Raw genomic sequence first — 22,197 nt, 5'->3', positions numbered from 1 at the left:
TGACACAAAAGTTGTAGAGTGCGAGACATATAAATTACTTCCCGGCGGGTGCGACGACATAAACTATTTATATAAAGGTTTATTTTTCAGGAGGAGAAAGACCTGGATGCTTCATATTTGGCATGTAGATGCTTTGTGTTTAAAAGTTTCAAGGTGTCATATGTTTATTGTCCTTGACCTCATTTTCATGGTTAAGTGACTGCTTGAAAAAATGTTTTTGTGTGTCATATTAAATACTCGCTTATTATGAATATTAGAATAACAATATTTAGTATATGGGATCCTTGTAAGTTGAACATGTCAGACTGGGTTTTCCTGAAATTGCCCTCATTTCAAGGATCAGTGATCAAGGGTAAGTTTTCGTGGTCAAGTCCTCATCTCAGAAATTTGGAGCAACAGGTAAACTCTATTCGGTGAACGGAATGATTGGAAGGTGTATATGTGAGACTGGTAGGTTTTATTTGACCTCGTCCGCATTTTCATGGTTCATTGGTCAATGTTAAGTTTTTTCCAGTTTGGTGTATTACTCAGATACCATAAGCAATATGGCCATTTTATTTGGTATTAGCAATGATTTTAAGGTTAACATGTCGACCTGGCAGGTTTCATAAGACCTTGGCCTCATATTCATGGTACAAGTTGGTCAATGTTAATTTTCATGGTTTGTCTGTTAATTAGATACAATAAGCAATAAGTAAACTATTTTTGGTTTATTGAATGGTTGTAAGGTGTACATGACTCTCTGGCAGGTTTCATCTGACTATGTACTCCTTTTCATAGATCACTAGTTAATGTTTAGTTTTTTATGGTTATTTATGTTTTTCAGATAATAAAGTTAATATGTCTAATGTATTTGGTGTATGGAATGGTTGATTGCATATTGTATATGTTGTTTGGCAGTCTTCATTTGACCTTGCCCATATGAAATCGTTCATTGGTCAATGTTAAATCTGTGTAATTAGGCAAGTTGCTCAGTTATTATAAGCAAAAGACTAACTGTATTTTTTGGATAATATGACTGCAAGTGGCATATATCTGTCTGGTATGCGAGATATTGGAGCGTGTTCACTCTTATGTAATACTGGATTACTGGTTTCTTTATATGTTATAAGAAATGTGCAGTATGATTGCAATGAGACAACTTTCTACCAGAGACTAAATGACATACCAGTTAGTAACTATTTGTCATCGTACGGCCTTCCACAATTAGAAAACCCTAATACCGCATAACAAGCTATACAAGGCTCCGACATGCGATATGAAAAATAATTTAAACGAGAAAAACTAACATCATGATTTATTTAAAAAAATTAAACGAAAAAAAATATGATAAACAGTTACAAATTACTAAGTTGCAGGGTCCTGACCTGGGACATGCAGATATAAAATCTGGCAATGTGAAACATTTTTGCGGGCGTCCAACACCCTTATCTTTGACAGTGAGTTCAAAAAAACAAACACATTAAACGAGACGGATACACAGAGTACTGATCTGAGAATACTTGAAGTTACTAAAAGACAGTCCAAATCCCATAAAATAGTACAAACATCATGAATCCAAGATTATCCCTATTTCAAATATCCAAATTTGTTTATAGAGATTATGCATTTATTTACTTTTATTAATCTCGGAAACCATAGTGTTGGAATTGATTCCTTGGCTATCTCATATACCGTCTTGAATATCATTCCTAATTATAATGCAAAATCGTTTGTAACGTTCTTTTTGATGGATATTGTCACTAATTTTCATGGCATCCATTTACAAATGATGTTTTGAAAACGTACGTGCAAGCGCAGACGACGTATGACAGATTTTAAATGTATGACTTGACATTGTTGCTGTCTGTTTCATTAGAATGGAGATACCAATATTGTATTTTAAGCTCCGATGGCATCAATTGGTGATTTGATGGTCGTAAATACCCGTTTATTTTATATAAACTTAATATGCGACCAACAAATAACCAATTGATGCCGCCGGAGCTCAAAATACAATACAGTTATCTCCTAATGAAAGTGTCTTTAAGATAACCCTTTTTAGACAGATGATCTTTGCAAAAGACATATATGATCTAGAAAGTTTTGTAAATAAAAAGGAAATGTTGATATCTTAATATCAAACTTGACCTGTTGATACAAAAATCTATACATAAAATAATCATATATTTTAAATTTTAATCTTGGTATCTATGATGTGTTTTTTTCCTGAGTTTGAATTTGGGAGGGCTGGGTTATATGCTCATTTTCTATCTTTATAAATTTGGTTTGCATTCTAATTTTAATATGATATGACTGAAATGCAAGATTCCAAAAGAAAATTAAAGAAGGGATGCGATGTATTTATTTAAAACACAACATCACATGCACTTTACAAAACCTATAAAAAAGGGACAATATTTATTATCTTTCTTCAGCTCAACGTGATTAAACCTAACGCAGGTCTAAGACAGCCTAAACTCATTATCGATGCCAGTCTTAAGCTTTGGTACTCAAGACGCGCGTTTCTTCTACAAAAGACTTAATAGTGAGGCCCAAATCGAGTTGCAGGTAATATCAAAACATAACAAACTTCAACAGGTCAAATAAATCGAACACTTACCATACTTATTTGTTCGACCAATATATTAATCAGTTTATTTAAATTTACCTTAATAAGGTCATTTGTTTGCTGAACTGATGTTTCTAATCCTTGGATGGAATTTCTCATTTCTTGAACTGTTGTATCTCTTTCTTGGACACTTACTTGGACTCTTGTATCCATTCTTTGGACTCTTGTTTCCATACCTTTGATTGTTGTACCTATACCTTGGATTTTTGTATCCATTCCTTGAACACTTGTCTCCATCCCTTGAACTCTTGTATCTATTCTTTGAACTGATAACTGAAGAAAGCTGATAAGCCCATCAATTGAGGTATTGACATCTTTAATGGATGAATGCACATTTTGCGTGGTTGACTCTATCTTTAATGTAAAATTAAGAGAATATACTGTGTGGTAGTTCACGAACTTCATCACTTAAAAACTCAGAGATGTGGCATCTAATTTACCTCTCATAACTAATTTTAATATGCCATAGTAGTAGGGGGGCAGCTTTTTATCCAGTTTGTGTCTGCTAGTTTATCAGTTCTACATCAGGTTAAAATTTACGTTTTAGGTAGTTGAGTTTTGACATGTACTTTTCAGTCTATTTTCAGGTTTGAATGTCACGTTGGTAATTTAAGCCTTTCTTTTACAATAAAGTTGTGGTCACATCAACCGTAAACTAAGTTTGCTGGGATTTTCAAGATAGTTTCAAAATGTTTAAAAAAAAGTTTACCATAAAGTTGAAGGCACATCAATTTAAAAATTAGAATATATGACAAATTAGGGTTTTGACAAGATTTTGGTGCCTTTGTGTTTAAGATACAATTGATAATCGTTACTTCGTTTAAAGGATACCTTAATTCTGAATAGTATCTATTTTGGACTAACGCTTATCCTTTGTATCTCGTACTCGATTCACTTTAAAAGCTAACCAAACCTTTAAACAGACTTATTCGGAAAGGATATAGTTACGATACTGTTGTCAAGTCATTAAGAATTGCATATTTTGGTATTAATATTGATTCACTCATAGGGTCTTTGCATCGGAAAATAAACATATTTATTCTAAAACCAGTTGTTGGCATACGGGTTATGTTCTTCTCATATATTTTATGATGATATGATACTAAACCCATAACGGGAGGGATTGTACTAGATTTTCATACGATGAAGACATAATCTTTCAATCAGTTTAATTGAGGTTTGGAGCTGGTATGTCAGTAATTGCTAGTAGTCCTTTGTTCATTTATGTATCATTGTCATTTTGCTTAGTTTCTTTTGATACCTATTCTGACATCGGACTCGGACTTCTTTTAAACTGAGATTTACTGTGCGTATTGCTATGTGTTTCTTTTTTCTACATTGACTAGAGGTATAGGGGGAGAGTTGAGATCTCACAAAACATGTTTAACCCCGCCGCATTTTTGCGCATGTCCCAAGTCAGGAGCCTCTGGCCTTTGTTAGTAATGTATGTTTTTTAATTTTAGTTCATTCAAATGTTTTGGAGTTTAGTGTGTCGTCCATTTTCACTGAACTAGCACACAATTTTATTTAGGGTCCAGCTGAGGACAACCTCCGGGTGCAGGATTTTCTCGCTGCATTGAAGACCAATTGGTGGCCTTTAGCTGTTGTCTGCTCTTTGGTCGGATTGTTGTCTCTTTGACATATTCCTCATTTCCATTCTCAATTTTATTAAAATATTGTTGTGCCACGAATTATGCCAATTACAGTTCCTTTATTTAGTAGACCCTATTATTTGTAAGCGCACATAATTCCCTTATTTTTTACTCTATTATTTTATTATATATATACAGTTACGGTGATGATTTCAATTGTAAAGGAAAATTAATACAAAAATCGTGTGAACTTACAGTATAAGGAATATGGTTCAAAAATTTATCCATTATTGACAATACAAAGCAAATCGAAAACATTTTACAGTAAAACAGTTACTGTAAGAACAATACCAATACCAGGTCAGAACCTGCGTCGATCCATGTTATAGATTGCGGTTGCATGTATACTGAATCATAACTGATCATTTCCTTTCATTAAAGCCAAGAAAACTTTGACGATGATCATACGTTAACCATGAGTGTAGTAAAATTTCAAACTATCCGCAAACAGAAAGTGGCTTCACTGCAGATGTCAAAATTGCTTACTCGCTACAACAAGCTGCCGACCAAATAGTAAACCATTCTTCATAGAAGTCAAGAAAACTTTGACAAAAATTTCCCTATATACAAGGAGTGTTGTTAAATTTCTAACTATCGGTAGATGATTTAAAACAAATTTGCGTACTCGCTACAGCTCAACACTATCATTCTGCAGACCAAAAAATTCATTCCCTTTAAGGTATAGAACATCCCGGTCAGAAAGAACATACTTAGTCTAGTACAATAAATTAGTACATATTTTAAACTTGTTAGTTCCTACACATAGCTATAACTGTGTCCAAAAGTAAAACATAGTGTGGTATCAAATGAAAGCTTAAGGATTTTGAATCACTGGAGAACCCTTCCTTTTTTATTTTTTTTAAAAGATTATACTAGAACACACCCGCGAAATCGCGGGCATTTATAGCGTGGTTGAAAGTATGTAAACTGTTGTAGGATGAATTTTGTAAAATATTTTATAACTGGAGAATTTCAGGAAAGGTATAAAAAGTCATAGGTACTTGGGGACAGGGCAATTTTTTTTGCCCTCCCCCTTTTTTTCCAAAATCTGTTATTTTTTGTTTTCTATTAATTTAAATTATTTTCGCGTTTTTCTGTATACTATGAACATATATATACTATAAATAAAGTGTATTTGCTATTTGCAATTGACAGGACAATTTTTTTAGCCCTCCCCCTTTTTACCAAAATCCGTTATTTTTTGTTTTCTAATAATTTCAATTAGTTTCGCGTTTTTCTGTATACTATGAACATACATATGCTATTGATAAAGTGTATTTTCTATTTACTATCAATTCCAAGTTTACGGCGGTCACTCTCTATATAATATATCATTGATCGCCGTGGATAATAAACATGCAATTGATAGTAAATAGCAAATACACTTTATTTATAGTATATGTATGTTCATAGTATACAGAAAAACGCAAAAATAATTGTCCTGTCCCCAAGTACCTGTGGAAATTATTTGTAATTTTAAACAGTCCTAAACGGAAGTCTTGTCTATGACTTAAAAGTCCGTCCGATGACGGAAACAATATCCGGACGCCTTTATTTTCGTTTTCCTCCCAAAATAACCCAAACGGAATAATCAAAAGCGAGGGTGACAAATGCGACTATGTATGTTACCTATAGAACACAGAGGCATGGTGATTAATACTTTGTGGAAGGAAGAGAAGCGACACACAAAATGAGGTCTTTTCATTTAATAGTATAGATACTTCATTCTGATAAACCACTGTAGAAACAATGGTACACAGAAGATCAAAGACACAATAATACAAAGGTACATATGTTGAGGAAATAAACAATAAATACAATAGAGATACAAAAAAAAAGTTGACATTGTAAACATGTGCAGTGTATATTAAATGGAAGACCGTAAATAGTTATCAAAGGTACCAGGATTATAATTTAATGCGCCAGACGCGCGTTTCGTCTGCATAAGACTCATCAGTGACGCTCAGATCAAAATAGTTATAAAGCCAAACAAGTACAAAGTTGAAGAGCATTGAACCAAAATTCCAAAAAGTTGTGCCAAATACGGCTAAGATAATCTATTCCTGGTATAAGAAAATCCTTAGTTCTTCGAAAAATTCAAAGTTTTGTAACAGGAAATTTATAAAAACAAATGATCATATGATTGATATTCATGTCAACATCGAAGTGCTGACTACTGGGCTGGCGATACCCTCGGGGACGAAACGTCCACCAGCAGTGGCATCGACCCAGTGGTGTTAATAGTTATCAAAGGTACCAGGATTATAATTTTAATGCGCCAGACGCACGTTTCTTCTACATAAGACTCATCAGTGACGCTCAGATCAAAATAGTTATAAAGCCAAACAAGTACAAAGTTGAAGAGCATTGAACCAAAATTCCAAAAAGTTGTGCCAAATACGGCTAAGGTAATCTATTCCTGGGATAAGAAAATCCTTAGTTTTTCGAAAAATTCAAAGTTTTGTAATAGGAAATTTATACAAAAAAATGACCATATAATTGATATTTATGTCAACATCGAAGTGCTGACTACTGGGCTGGTGATACCCTCTGGTACGAAACGTCCACCAGAAGTGGCATCGACCCAGTGGTGTAAATAGTTATCAAAAGTACCAGGATTATGATTTAATGTGCCAGACGCGCGATTCGTCTACATAAGACTCATCAGTGACACTCAAACCTTAATAGTTATAAAGCCAAACAAGTATAAAGTTGAAGAGCATTGAACCAAAATTCCAAAACGTTGTGCCAAATACGGCTAAGGTAATCTTTCCCTGGGATAAGTAAATCCTTAGTTTTTCGAAAAATTCAAAGTTTTGTTACAGGAAATTTATAAAACAAATGACCCTATAATTTATATTCATGTCAACACCGAAGTGCTGACTACTAGGCTGGTGATACCCTCGGGGACGAAACGTCCACCAGCAGTGGCATCGACCCAGTGGAGAAGGGATGAGATTAATTGAGAGAATCCACTTCATCGTTAATATTCAATAAACGTACACAAATCTCTAAGCTTATATTATCTAGAAGTGTTCATAAATTCCATGAACTTAAAAATATTACAATTTTTGGTGAATTTTTTGTCTAAGAATTTTTTGTCTTTCTGCAGTGAAAAAATGATTTTGAGGTGATAATGATATTTATCACCAATATCGCCATCTTCACATAAATGGCAGGTCCGATTTTCTCTTGGGGTATTAAACCACCTCCTATTTTCTATTGACAGTTTATGAATTACCATTCTAAATTTACCAAATGTAAACATATGTTTGTCTATTAGAACATCAGCTGTAAACAATTCTTTAAACATTCGATACTGGAACTTTTTGCAGAGTTTTCTACACTTAAGACCCCAGTTCGAGTAAATTGGTCTTTTAAATTACTTTTTTAACAACACGCTTAAGTCAATCTGCATTATAAAAAGTTTGATATTTCAACATAAAGGAAAGTCCACATTAGTTTAGGTTGTTTTTTATGCATTGTAGCCAAGTTGATCGGAAATTTGTTTCAAGTGCCATTTGAGTCATTAGTATCAAACTGTTATGGATATCTGCCTAACATGCCATAAATCAGAGTTATGTTTCGAAGACTGAACGTGGAGTAAAGGTTTTACAATATTTCAAATGAATGTTTTCAAACATAGCATTATTACCAAATCCCCATATTTCACAACCATATGGTAAAATTGTTTTAACATTTTTGATAATTCAAACAATAACTCAATTCTTTACATGTCGCATCCTTTGTTGGCGCTGCGGTATATTTAAGAAAAAAGAAAAGAAAAAAAGAATGGAAAAAAATGTAAATGATACTGCAGAATGTTTGTGTGATGTTAACATTTGAGTTATTCTAAATTTGAATTAATAAGTTTCTTGAAAGTTTCTTTTGAATAATAGTATGAAATTTGAATAGGAGGGCATATTGACCGTATTGCTCAAATCAGAAGTACATGGTGTTGTACTACGAAACTTCTGAGAACCAGTGCGTTATAATATGCAATAAAAGATATGATGAGCTTTGTTAGCACAAATCAGGACAAGGTACAGTTTTGACATGAAATGCAATGACTGTAAATTTACTTGAATTTAAAACAAAATATGTATTGATCGTTGAAATTGTGGAATGTAGTTATAAAGCAATAGGTCTAAGACTTAGTGGTTTTAACCCTTGATAGGAGCTATGAAAAGTTTGACGAAAGTTTTCCTTGTACAATGAGTGTTGTAAAATGTCATACTGTCGGCAACCTGGAAGTGGCTGCACATCATGCACAGTGGATGTTATAATTGCTCTCTTGCTACAAAATTAACTCAACATTATCAAGCTGCAGACCAAATATTAGACCATTTTCCTTTATAGAAGCCATGAAAATTTTGGCAAAAATATCCATAACCAAGGTCGTTCGGACAGATGGACGGAGTCAAGCGGTTACAAGAACTTCTTTAGCCTTCGGCGAATTGGGTAAAAATAGTTTAAATTCACTTCTCTATTTACACTTTTTAAAAAATCTTATGACTATGTAAAAAAATGCAGTGAAGCAGATGAAATTGCAATCAACAGTTTTCAAGAATAATATGCAATTGTCGATAGTAATGAAAACAAACAGATAATGATCATTTATTATTGCTAAAAAATCATAGTAAAATACAAAAGTTAGAAGAAAGGGAAAGCCTAAGCAACTATGCGAAATATGTCTAATAGTGTTACTATCAACTTTTACTTTTAGATTCCACTATATATATAAGCATCGCTTTTAAATATATAAAAGCGCAAGCCCTATGTACATATTGAACAATATTATATTGATAAATGTATCATCGACATTTCAATATCATCCAATTGGAAGTAGGGCGGTTTTGTCGATGTTGTTATGAACTGTGAAAAATAATTTATTTGAAGAGGGGGATTCGAACCCCAGTCACGGCAAATACAATTTTGCAAAAGTCAAATGTTACTTTTTACATTTCTAGTTGTTTACGATAATTAAAAATTAGCCAATCAAGGGGAACAGTTGAAAAAAGCATCGATTCTAGCAAAAGAACCACAATGAGTGAATGTTCAGACGTCTAAGCACTGGTTTAATAAACATTGAAATTTGGTTGTGAGAGCAGAGCATAGTGCATTGATATATACTTTTGTTACATTTGTAGCATAAAAAATTCATTTAGATACATTACAGGTGAATAATGTGCAACCAAATTTGGAAAACAGGAATGGGAAGATAATATCACCTGTTTTATAGTGTATCAAGTAGATAAAAAAATTAATCTCTCTACACTTGTTAAACCGTAAAACAAATCATAAATGTAAATGGGTACAATAGTTGAAGTTGTAATGAAAATGTAGATAGATATTATACCTGTTCATGAAGATCTAGAAAGCATGTGAAGTATTTATCAGATAGTGACTCATCTAGTGGTCTTTTCTCTATGCGTACAAGATCATCCTTTTTACTGGAATCAAGTCGCAAGACATTAATGACTAAGTCTGGCCATAATGTGTTGTATTTAGTTTGGGTAATACGACATGTTGTATCATGACTTAAATATTCATTCTTATATTTTCGTAACAACTGAATAGCTTCTTTTTCGATTTTTGATAGGGTACAGCAGCAAATCAAAATGAGACTGGAAAGGCTGACATCAAGGTCTGTAAGCTGAACAGGATTAACTGTATATTTACAGTGGCAAGTTTTGTTACATGGTCTTAGGTTTTGAGAATACAACTTTTTCCATTGGTAGTTGAACAAAGGCGCAAATGCAGCAGGGTAACGGCAGTTTGCTTGGTCCTTGCAACACAATGCGACTCCATGCCGTAGGTGAAATAGAGTGTGAACTACAGTTTGACTACTGATAAATGCCTGAAAGGATCCAATCCCACCAGTTGTATAGTAATTTTTAATCGTTTGTTGAAACAAGGGAGTCACAACTTCTAAAATGACAGACTTTACCACTTGGTATCTACGTTGATCTTGTCTGTCCATCCTGTAATTAATTGAAGAAAAAGAAAAAAAAGTTTAAACAATGCTTAGTGTTTTAATCTTAAATTCTGTTGCATATCTTCAGATATTCATCATTAAGGAGATAATATTTTTTTTTTCATTACTGATAGTAATCTACACAAATCTAATATGAGACAAACCTCATATGTATAAAAACAAATTAATTAAACAGGAATTCTGAAGTGTATGTGCTTGAGACAACATCTCATTGTGTACCTGGAAAAAGTTTGATTCAGAAGAGCATCTCTTTATTTTCATCATAAATTGTATCTTACAGTTTTGATTTACTTGTTGATCTAGTATTTATTTAATGCATCTGACAGTAACAAAAAACGAAAGTAGATTGTATAAACAATTTGTCAGTTTTCAAAAAAATCGAAATATTTTCGAAATGAAAAAATACAAGTTATTTTAAAATACTATTAATATAAGATGCAAGGTTTTGAAAATATTGAATATCCAACCACTAGGTATCTACGTTGATTCTCTCTGTCCATCCTACAACTTATTGAAGAAAACAAGTGTTAATGCTTAGTGTTTTAATTTTAGTTTCTGTTACATACCTTCAGATATTCATCATCAAGGAGATAATATATTTTTCATTATTGATAGTTTTCTTCATAAATCTAATATGAGCCAGATCTCATATGTATTAAAACAAATTAATTCGACATAACCTATGATGAGCATGGATTTTGAAGTGTATGTGCTTCTCAATGTGTACATGGAAAAGATTAATTCAGAAGATCATCTCTAAATATTCATCATAAATTGTATCTTGAAGTTTTGATATATCTATTGATCCAGTATTGATTAAATGCATCTGACAGTAACAAAAAAAGAAAAAAAGTAAAGTGCATCAAAAATTTGTCAGCTTTAAAAAAATAGAAATTAACATACCTGTTTTTGTATGGGTGAAGATAAATCACAGATATTGTTATTTATACACTTATTATATCTGATTGAAGCAATAACAAAATGTAGGTCACATAGATATAAAATGTCTGATTTGGGCTGGTGGATTATGCAATCCCAAGTTCACATTTTAAAATACTATTGATATAAGATGTAACGTTTTGAAAATATTTGATAGTTATTTTCTTTTATACCACTTGTCTTACCTTTGTCTTTATTACCTTATGTCTTTATATTCTACTTCATCTTGTTAAAACAACCCTGGGTTTAAAATAGGAAATTCCGTTTACTATTTATAGTACCATACAAAAGATCTTATGAACCTTAGGCTCAAAATTCAGGAAATTCCGTTTACTATTTATAGTACCATATAAAAGATCTTATGATCTTAACAATTAAGAAGGGAAATTTAAAAACTAAAATCGAACAATTGTGAATGATATTTTTTGTTTAATACTAAATCAATCAATTAGATATTTGATAAAAAATTCTATCAGAAAAAGTTGCAGATGAAAGTTGGAGTTCCATCCAAAATGAGCTTTCTTGTAAAAGTTGTGGTTCTACAAATTCTTTGCATTTTCTTTTATGTAATGCATGACTCATTTGATTATATGCATTGTATCAAGTATAATTTCTAAGCATAAAAAGTTAAGGAATGATTTTGAGTTTTGTTCTGGTGGAGTGAAATTTCATGAAGTTGTGGTATTTAGACATAGAAAATAGTTATAGAAATAAGTTTTAGAGAAATAAAACCATGCTACCTCTAGTGTTAAGTTGTTACCCCAGTTGACAATATCTACATTTGAATTAATTACAAGTAATGATATAATTGTAAATTCACAACTTTTATGCATGTCCCATATAAGAGTAAACCCATCCAAGGTATGATCAGGTATACCTTTCAGCCATTCGGGTATTATAATTCTTCTACTGTAACTCACAAAAGTGTAATCTTATATCGTTGCAACTCTTCAGTAGAGTTTAAAGTTACCTAAAGCTATTTTTAACCTCTGTTAAGATATTGTGATCAGCACTGTTGAGGCTGTAATGCTAGTTTTTTTTTTTTGTGACTTCATATCTCTTAGCTCCATCTGAGCAAATAAATTCATCTTGATTCCAGAATTGAGATTTTGTATTTGCGCCAGACGTGCGTTTCGTCTACAAAAGACTCAGGGACATTTATGTTTGTAAGGAGTCATGAGTATGAGAGAGAGTTATATATTTCATAAAAATGAAAATACCACAACAATTTGCAAGTAATTGGTTGACTTGTAACTGTTTTTAATTTTAGTTAAAAACAACAATTCAAATGTAAAAACAATGTTATACATTAAAGTCAGCATGAAGGTATAAACAGGAGTTTTCCTGCATGGCTGTTTTAAATGTTGAAGTTTATAATTAAATCGGCCTAAATTTTTGCAAAAATATCATATTAGGACTGCTAGCATTTTGGGTTATTCAAGGATGCATTGAAAAATGTAGGTAATTTCTTTCAAACTTGATTATTTCTAGATTAGAAACAGCAGAAGCAGCTACCTCACAACTTAATCATAAACACTATATGGAATTGTCACATCTACAAATGAAGGCAACAGTAGTATACCGGTGTTCAAAAGTCATACATCGATTGAGAGAAAGCAAATCCGGGTTACAAACCAAAACCGAGGGAAACACGTCGACTATAAGAGGAAAACACATGAACAACATGAACAACAGAAACACACGCCAACATACATACAAACGAACTATTTGATAACAACTGCCATATTCCTGACTTGGTACAGGACATTTTAAGAAAAAATGGTACAAGTGATACAATAGCTGAAGAGGACGAAGAAAGTAAATATTCTAAAAATAACAAAGACCGATTACAGAGTACACACAAATCAACCTCAGACACAACATAATCCTCTAATAATCAGCAGCAACACAAAGAGAGTATTAAAAAATCTGAAAGTTCCGTACGTGTTTATGATTTTGATAAACACCTTGGGAAAGAGATTATTATTATTTACAAATAGAAAGTGTTTTGTCATGAAATATTTACCCACAAGTTTTAAGACTTGATATAAAGGATTTTTTTTTCATACAAAATATATTTGGAGGATAGATTTTGGCAAAACAGAATCTTTTTGGAAAAGGTATTTACTTGTAGAAAAACCTTTATTATATGTTTTTAACCAGCATGTCATAGGATTTCTTGTTGTTGGCTTATTTGATCAATTACACCATTTAATTTATATTTTCTGATCAAATTGTAATAAACTAGTTAGATTTGAGAATCAAAAAGCTTTAACCCAAAAAATTAATCATATTATCATCGCTGAAGGGTATTTCATTTGAGAGGCTGAACATATCTGGTTCTCCTTAAAAGAACTTATTAATAAAGTGTGGAGAAATGTTTAGTTATTGTTGTCTAATATATTGCTTGTTCATACATGTATCAACTGGGAAATGTTAATGTATGAATACATTTATCTGATTCTGTATGCCTTTAAACGTATTTTGATCAATTTTGATATACAACCAACACATTGATTTAATTTTTCTCATGTAATTTCCCGCCATATCCATTTGAAATAGTGCACTTTGCATTTTCGATCATATCATACGAGTAACAGATTCTACCCCTTTGCCAAGTTGACTACAATTTTTATCCATTGTGGATAGTTGAATTATTTCAAAGTGTAAATTTGTATTTTTAAGTTTTTAAGTTGAAAACTTGTATTTTTAAGTTTTTAAGTTGAAAATTTTACTTTTTTGTTTGAATAATTATTGAAATCAATGGACTTATGTTGTAGAATCTATATTTATGTAACTCTGATTTCATTAATTTAGATCTTTGAACACCTTTTTCAATTATATGATCATGATTGACTATCTTTATATTGTAGGCTGGTTTCAAGGGCTTTCAGAAAAATGTTTATCCTGTGAATGTCCCAAAATGTTATTATTAGCTGGTAAATTGATTAAAAAGATATCTTTGCATTGAAAGTTTTTTTTTTAATATTCACCAGGAAGGCTTAGAGTGAAAACTTTGAAATGCAAAAGTTTAAATATACCCAATCAACACTCAAAACCTTTTACATCAAGAAAAGAGAAAAACAACTGATCACATTCATACGTAAGAGAAGGGGAAAAATGCAGGTAATTGAAGTTCATATGTTGGAATATTTATTTAAGTACGTTTTAAAGCATTTTCTGAAATCAAGACCAAATAAGTGTATCATTCAATTTGTTCAGATACTAGATACTGAGTGTGTGATATTTATATATACATTTTGTTACATGATACAAATATTGTTGTGTTCTAGGGTGGATAGACTAGACAAAGAACTTACCATTGGTCCACTGTTTCAAAATAAAAAGTTTTTTAAAAGACTGATATAAATTGATAGTATATAAATAAGGGAACTTAAAAAGTATAAAAAAATTAATAGTCAGCGTCCTTGTTTTTGAGGTATAATCAATTGAAAATTTGGCGGGAAAGGATTCAGTCAAGAACTTTTCATACATGTAACATTGGCCCTTTTTTTCTTTCAAAAATTATGTTAAAATAATAACAATTTTAGAAGATTTTCAATAATGGCTTTTAAACTGTATGTTATAAATAAAGGCAACAGTAGTATACATGTGTTCAAAAGTCATAGATCCATTAAGAGAAAACAAATCCGGGTTACAAACCAAAACCGAGGGAAACACATCAACTATAAGAGGAAAACAAATGAACAACAGGAACACCGAAGTGCAACAAAAAAAAAACGCCAACACCCATAGAAACGAACCATTTGATAACAACTGTCATATTCCTGACTTGGTACAGGATATTTTAAGAAAACAAAATGGTGGGTTGAACCTGGTTTCATGGCATGCCAAACCTCCCGCTTTATGACAATTTTACTAAAATTATGAAAAAAGTAGGGGTAAAAGGGCAAAATTTTAACCAGAGGATTCTGAATATCTGGCAAAAAATCAAAAACAAGCCTTAACTCTTGTTGCAAAAAAAAATCTAGTTTTCAATATGACTAGAATTCCACACAGAAACAAATTAAGAATTAACAAAGGAATGTTCAAATGATAGATTGTTAATTAAAAAGAACGATTATGCCATTAATGAGAAAAATTCAAAGAAATAAATCCGATAATGCCGAAATATAATAATTTAAATCAATTAAACTGCTATTGCTGAAAGATAAGTATTTAAACAAATAAATCCACTATGGCTGGAATAAGACACAGTTCTTGAAAGTAAAAGTGGGGATCTGAAGGTCTTGATCACCCTAATTTTCCAAAGAACTGTCACAATTTTTGTATTTGCAAAAGGAATAATAGTGAGGACCAGCAGATTTTCGGCAAGGACCACCAGGTCAAAAGATTTCGAGGAACTCTGAACAGATTCTTATTTAGAAGTCTGACATAATACCAGAACACACCTTTTGTGGGATAAATACTGCATGAAATGCAATCAAACCATTGTGTCGTTGGCTTGATTTCTATATTATACATGCCTCATATCTAACTTGGAGAGTGTAAACAACATAGTGCACAGAAATGAACATTATTTCCATCACAACATGTCAAATAAAGACAACAGTAGTATACCGCTGTTCGAAATTCATAAATTGATTGAGAAAAAAACAAATCCGGGTTACAAACTAAAACTGAGGGAAACACATCAAATATAAGAGGAGAACTACGACACAACAGAAACACATCATTAAAATGTAACACACACAGAAACGAACTATAATATAACATTGGCCATATTCCTGACTTGGAACAGGACATTTTAAGGAAAAAATGGTGGGTTGAACCTGGTTTTGTGGCTAGCCAAACCACCCGCTTTTATGGCAATCTTAAATATAACATTAAAATGACAACATTACATGACAGGACTACAATACAAATAAATTGGAGAACATATAGGACAGGGAAACATACGAATAATAGCTCACAAAAGGTACCAGGTTTAAAATTTAATACGCAAGACACGCGTTTTGTCCACACAAGACTAACCAGTGACGCTCAGATCAAAAAAGTTCGAAAGCCAAAACAAGTACAAAGTTGAAGAGCATTGAGGACCTTGAGGACCAAAAGTTCCAAAAAGTTGTGCCAAATACGGCAAAGGTTATATGTTTGGGATAAGAAAATCCTAAGTATTTAGAATAATTCATACTTATGCAAACAGTAAATTTATAAAAATGACTATATAATAGATATACATGATAACACCGAAGTGGTGACTAACTACAGAATAAAAACGAATACATAAAACAACATAAACCAGCACATAAAAATTCACAGCCGAGTTAGCCAAAGAGATCAACGCAAAAAAAAGGTGACGTCACATTTGAATTTCTGAAATTTTCCCAAAATAGGATAGAATTAGGATAGAATTCAAGATTTGGTTTATAATACTCATATAACATTTATTAATAACAATGAAAATTACAGTACTAATTAATATTAAAAGTGGTAGTAATTAGATAATTAATAGTATAATCTAGCTATGTCAGTGTTTCTTCTAAATCAAACTGTAAACCAAATATATCGTATAAATTTAGTTGACCCAAACTAAAATCTAGTTAATGAACAGGGTGATGTAACATTTTGTTAATGATACATTTTGATACACAATTTGAGATGTGTATATGTATAACCATTTTTTCAAGATAACTGTCCCATTGAAAATTACATAGGTTGTGCAATTTAGAATGACATGTATAAATCCATCTGTTCTGAAAAAGTTTCAACAACAATTATTGACAAGGGAAGATAATTCCAATTCACAAAAGTGCCTTGATAATCCAATTACTCAATACAATGCAATATTTAATTTTAAGCTCATGTTACATATTTTTCCTGTCGAAGATTAATGGTTCTATTTGGGCACTCTGGCAATCCTCCACAAATATACACTGACCACCTCAAAATAGTCAATATTGCTGAAAGTGGCATAAAACAACAATCAATCAATCACACTGCAAACGTTAAGCAATGTTTAACCTGAGTGCTTCTGAAGCACTTTTAATTTTTATTTGAATGCTTTGTCAAGTTCAATTTAAACCAGAAAATGAATTTTGATAAATCTTTATAAAATTTTGTCATATCGCACACATTTTATCATGTTTATTGGTGATCTAAATTGATGGTTTTCTTAGCTATAATAAAGCTCTCTCAATGTAAATTTTGTATTGACATATTTAACATGTAGTCACTATAAAATAGAGATGAAATTAAGTTTGTCACCAATGTAAATAGTGCTTTCTAGTTTATATAAAAAGTGAACATATAACTACACAAGATAACATGTATGTGATGGATATACACTTCAAAATGATAGTTCAATAAAAGTTAAGATACAGTTATAATTTATTTAAAAAGCTACTTTGTGGTATCAGTCAGTAAACAATGAATAGATGATAAAGGTTGGCTTTCACTAGGATACAATACTTTTTTAACTTAATATGGAACTACAGTGTGACAAACTGCTGCATTTTCCTGAACATTTTTGAATATGTATTATTTCCAATTTTTATTGAAAAATGCTGCATTTTGAAACAAAAATAACATCAATTCATTGTGAAGGGAGAATCTGTTTAATAAATTAATACATCATACCCCTTCTGTTCTGTTAAACTAAATGTGAATGAATAAACGCCACATCACCTTATTTTTAACTTGTTTCTTTTTCAGGAAATTTCCAGATGCAGGTTTTACCTCCTTGTGGTCATGCTGTGCATGAAGACAGTCCAGATAAGGTATACGATAAAAACTCATCAAAGATACCAGGCTAATAATTTTGCAGGCCAGACGTGTGTTTTGTCTATGAAAGACCAATCCGTGACGCTCCAATCCTTAGTTTATATAATTTAACAGTGCTCTATTATCATTTCATAAAAGTAATAATCTTATTTTTCATCCCGCCTGTTGGGCCTATAAAAATTTATTTATAATGATAGTTAGGATGAAAGAAAGCATGATTTTGTTATTTTTCTGTTACAGGTAGCAGATGTCCTTGCCACGTTTATGGTCAGATATAAAGTTGCTAAAGCTACTCATAATTTTGAAAGGTATCTTTTTTTGTAGTTGTGAAATGTAAAGTTATTTGTTTAAATGCAAGAGTTCGGTATGACAGTCCTATAAAACACTTTCCACAAGAGGAGTACAGAAATACAAAATAACATATAACAATTTCATCTCACAACTGAGGACTATTCATTTTTAAAATGACTTCTACCAAATTAAGGAAGACAGTCTCAAGTCAAACAGCAAAAGCAGCAAAGGGACTAACAAAATCATAGGTCGAACCACAAGAAAAACAGACAATGCAATGGCCAAAACAAATATTGGGAAAAGTCAAACAGCAGTCCACAAATCTTTACACAAATCTAAAGAATGGGTAATACAGACCCTATATAGAAGTGGGCAGTGATCTCAGATCATGCTGCACTAGTGGCACATTTGATTCTGCACAAGGTAAAAATCACTGATAAATTGCATTTTGGTATAACACAATCAATGAAAAGAGGACAAAGTTGTGGTCACGACAATCAGAATATATCGGTGGTCACCTGATACACAGATATTCCATAATGGTCCTCCAAATCATCATCAGGCTATGGCCAGTAAAAGTTGAATTTCAAAGGCAGCCCCTTGTAGAAGTGATTGCAGTTTGACGTTTTCTTAATGTAGATAACATAAATATCGAAACTATAATCAATTAATTAATACATTAGACACTTAAAACAGTTATTGCTGACAGAATGAACTAGATAAATAATCTGTGTGCATTGGTGGCAATTATATTTTATAGTTATTTCCTAACGTCTGCCTTAATTGCATAGTTGCCTCTTGTATCATTGTGCTACAATTTTACCACATGTTTTTAGAACAGTTACTTATTATCTCATAGTCAGGGTCATAGAGTTTGATTATAGGCTCCTTTCCAAGAAATGTTCTGAGTAATGTTGAAGCTTCTTATCCAAAATTGTTATTTTTAGATAATGAATATAAAGAAATTTAATATAAATTAATTTCCTGTGATACGACCACTCAACAACAGTCCAGTAACATATGAATTGAGTTACTATAAGTAATACTGACTAATAATCATGTTAATGATTTTACTAGAATAATGCTACCAAAAACAAGGTATTCATGCCAGCAAATCTTGACTTGGTTTTTCTGCATTCAGACCTAACAGAGATTACGTCAAAATGATAATGCCAGATCATATGGTGAGGTTTTCTTACTTTCGCCCTATGTTATTCAGAATCAGATTACGATATTCCCAGGTTTGTACAACCTATCATGATTTCCTTGATGGAGGGTTTCTGCTCACAAGGAAGCTATTAAACCAAGAGTTCCAAATGGCGAAGTTGAAAACATCCCTTCGTAACTTTTTCGGACGCCATCACAAGTTGGTTTCACAGATGATAGCGGGTATGTTTCTAATGTCATAACTACAATCCCGTCCCCTATTCACGAATGTGACCTACCGAATTCCGAATTAAACTTGTAACCTGGTTAGTACTAACATGAGCAACATGACGGGTGCTACATGTGGAGCAGGATCTGCCTACCCTCCCGGAGCACCTGAGATCACCCCCAGTTTTCGTGGGGTTCGTGTTGCTTAGTCTTTAGTTTTTTTATTTTGTGTTTTGTGTACTATTGTTTGTCTTTTGGTCTTTTTCTTTTTTAGCCATGGGGTTGTCAGTTTATTTTCGACTTATGAGATTTAATGTCCCTCTGGTATCTTTCGCCTCTCTTTTATCATAACACAAATTCCCTAAGTAATCATGTATTGTTTTTCTTGCATTTAGTCATGCTTGGGAGATTTTTCCTGTGTTTTCATGAGCTCAGTAATTATTAAGTTTTACATCCCTTGGATGGTGTTGTGCAATAGTAGAAGGTGTATGGTGCTATGGTGTATGGTGTAAGGGGAATGGTGTAATGGTGTAACGTGCGATCGGGAATGATGTGAATGAATGGTGTACGACATTTAAAACTATGCAAAATATTGATAAGAACTGATTTTTAATTTTATACATTAATTTACAATATTGTGATCAAAATTCGTTTTTAAAAATCAATAAATAAATAAATAATTTTGTAGTCACATGCTTTCTTTGAAATTAAATTGCATTATGATGTAATGTGTAAGGTGTAAGGTGTATGGTGCAAAGGTGTAACGTGTATGGTGTAATGGCACAGGGTGTATGGTGTAATGGTGTATGGTGAATGGTGTAATGGTGTATGATGTTAGTGGGAAGTTTACACCATCCAAGGACTGTACACTACCAAGAATTTACCCACGTTTTTTTGGTACATTTCTACCCTCGTACATATCAGTACTGTTCTGCAAGACTAAAACCTTGTAATGTTATACTTTCTATTAATTCAGTACTGTTTATTATTATACAAAAACTGTACAATTACTAATTCTATAAATTCAGTACTGATTTTTTCAGTACTGTTTCAGTACTGATTTTGTCAGTACTGTTTCAGTACTGATATTGTCAGTACTGTTTCAGTACTGATTTTGTCGGTATTGTTTCAGTGCTGATTTTGTCAGTACTGTTTCAGAACTGATTTCGTCAGTTATGTTTCAGTACTGATTTCTTCAGTACTGTTTCATTATGACACTGATTAAGTCAGTACTGTATCTGTACGGAATATTTCATTACTGTTTTAAGTATATTCTTACTCTTTTTCAGTGCATGGATTAATGTGTTCATTTGAAAAAGATGTCCTTTGTTTAAGTACGTAGCTGTGCACTTTAGTTTATTTATCTTACAATTGGTTACAATGCTTTCATTTGAATGCATACAGTGATGCCAATTTGAAAATAAAAAGAACTGAAAAACTAATCAACAAGGTAATTATGTATTAATAGCAAAATTAAGGTATCGGTGGTCTTAGGTTGTTTTGTACATTTGGGTTGGGTCAATTGTTCTCTTTGACACTTACCCCGTTTCCACCCTTTTCTATACTGTGACATGTTGATGATTTCGTTATGTTTTTTTTTTTATTTCTCTGATTTTTTGTTCTGATTTTGTTTTGCCTTGGGTCCAGCTCTTCAACAGTTATTTTAGCTTCTTTTTTTTAATATTTTGACATTGTCAAATTTGCATCTCATTCTGGTACAGTCAAATGATATGGTTTATATTTTTAGCAAGATCTCATTAATATAGGTTTTATATTTGACAATATCATATTACATGTATCTGTGTCTTGCTTGGGTCAAATCAAAATATATTTAACAAGACTTGAACATTGGAACTGGGTATATTACTGTTGAGAAGATGGATGGATGGATGTTTTGTCATCCAGTGGCAAGTTGAGTGCATACTCAGAACGAGGACTTGATACTCAGATATAAATAATGACCTTATTTTGTACTAGACCAATATAACACGGAGCTGAATTTTTGACATGCTGGTTCACCACAAGGAGAGAATCTGCTAGAAGACATGTCATCCTACATCCTAACTGGACAGGTACCTTCAGACTAAATAGTCTATGTTTTTCTACTTAAAGTTTATGCTGTGTGCTGAGGGAATAATTATAATACAACCACTATTCCAGTCCTAGTTCTCATAAATACATTTCCGTTTATATGCCCATTGTAAGATTTTTAATGGTTAAATAAATTTATTGACAGTCATTGGTAGATTTCCTTTTTTTTTGGTATACATTAATCATGCTGCAATTTCATTCACTTCTAATTTGTGTATTGTAAATAGTATCTGCATTGAGGGTAACTTAGATATAAAAAACTCTTGTAATCTTAGCTTCAAAGCATATTCAACTAAAAAGTAAATGAAATTTTGTGTTAGAATGAATAGGTATCCTGTTAACGAGAAGTTGAATGGGTGAATTTTAAACTGCATTACTCAGTAAAGCATGTTCACATGAGGACTGATGACTTTCAGGAAACTCTTGATTTGTAATTCCTCAGAAAACTGTGATGGATTTGCATATTACAGACAGACATACAGAGGTTAAAAAAAGTA

The 22,197-nt window shown here is 32.1% G+C and overlaps 2 protein-coding genes across 3 annotated transcripts in view; one reads left to right on the top strand and one right to left on the bottom strand.

Moving 5' to 3' along the window:
- LOC127715098 (uncharacterized) overlaps positions 1-10,237 on the bottom strand; it is a 30,861-nt gene extending 20,624 nt beyond the window's left edge. The window contains exons 1-2 of the mRNA XM_052221140.1: positions 9,623-10,237; positions 2,651-2,965 (exon numbers count right to left, since the gene is read on the bottom strand). Coding sequence (XP_052077100.1) covers positions 2,651-2,848 — 198 coding nt within the window. The 5' untranslated portion in view covers positions 2,849-2,965; positions 9,623-10,237. The remainder of the gene's footprint in view (positions 1-2,650; positions 2,966-9,622) is intronic.
- LOC127715096 (protein phosphatase methylesterase 1-like) overlaps positions 1-22,197 on the top strand; it is a 162,064-nt gene that overhangs the window by 124,285 nt on the left and 15,582 nt on the right. The window contains exon 15 of one of the 2 annotated variants that reach the window (XM_052221138.1): positions 18,185-18,252. The exons of the other annotated variant lie outside the window; for it this stretch is intronic. Coding sequence (XP_052077098.1) covers positions 18,185-18,252 — 68 coding nt within the window. The remainder of the gene's footprint in view (positions 1-18,184; positions 18,253-22,197) is intronic. 2 annotated transcript variants of the gene reach the window in all.

The sequence above is a fragment of the Mytilus californianus genome, unplaced genomic scaffold, assembly GCF_021869535.1.
Source record: "Mytilus californianus isolate M0D057914Y unplaced genomic scaffold, xbMytCali1.0.p SCAF_9, whole genome shotgun sequence".
Classification (NCBI taxonomy): domain Eukaryota; kingdom Metazoa; phylum Mollusca; class Bivalvia; order Mytilida; family Mytilidae; genus Mytilus; species Mytilus californianus.
This window is presented reverse-complemented; position numbering and strand designations above follow the sequence as displayed.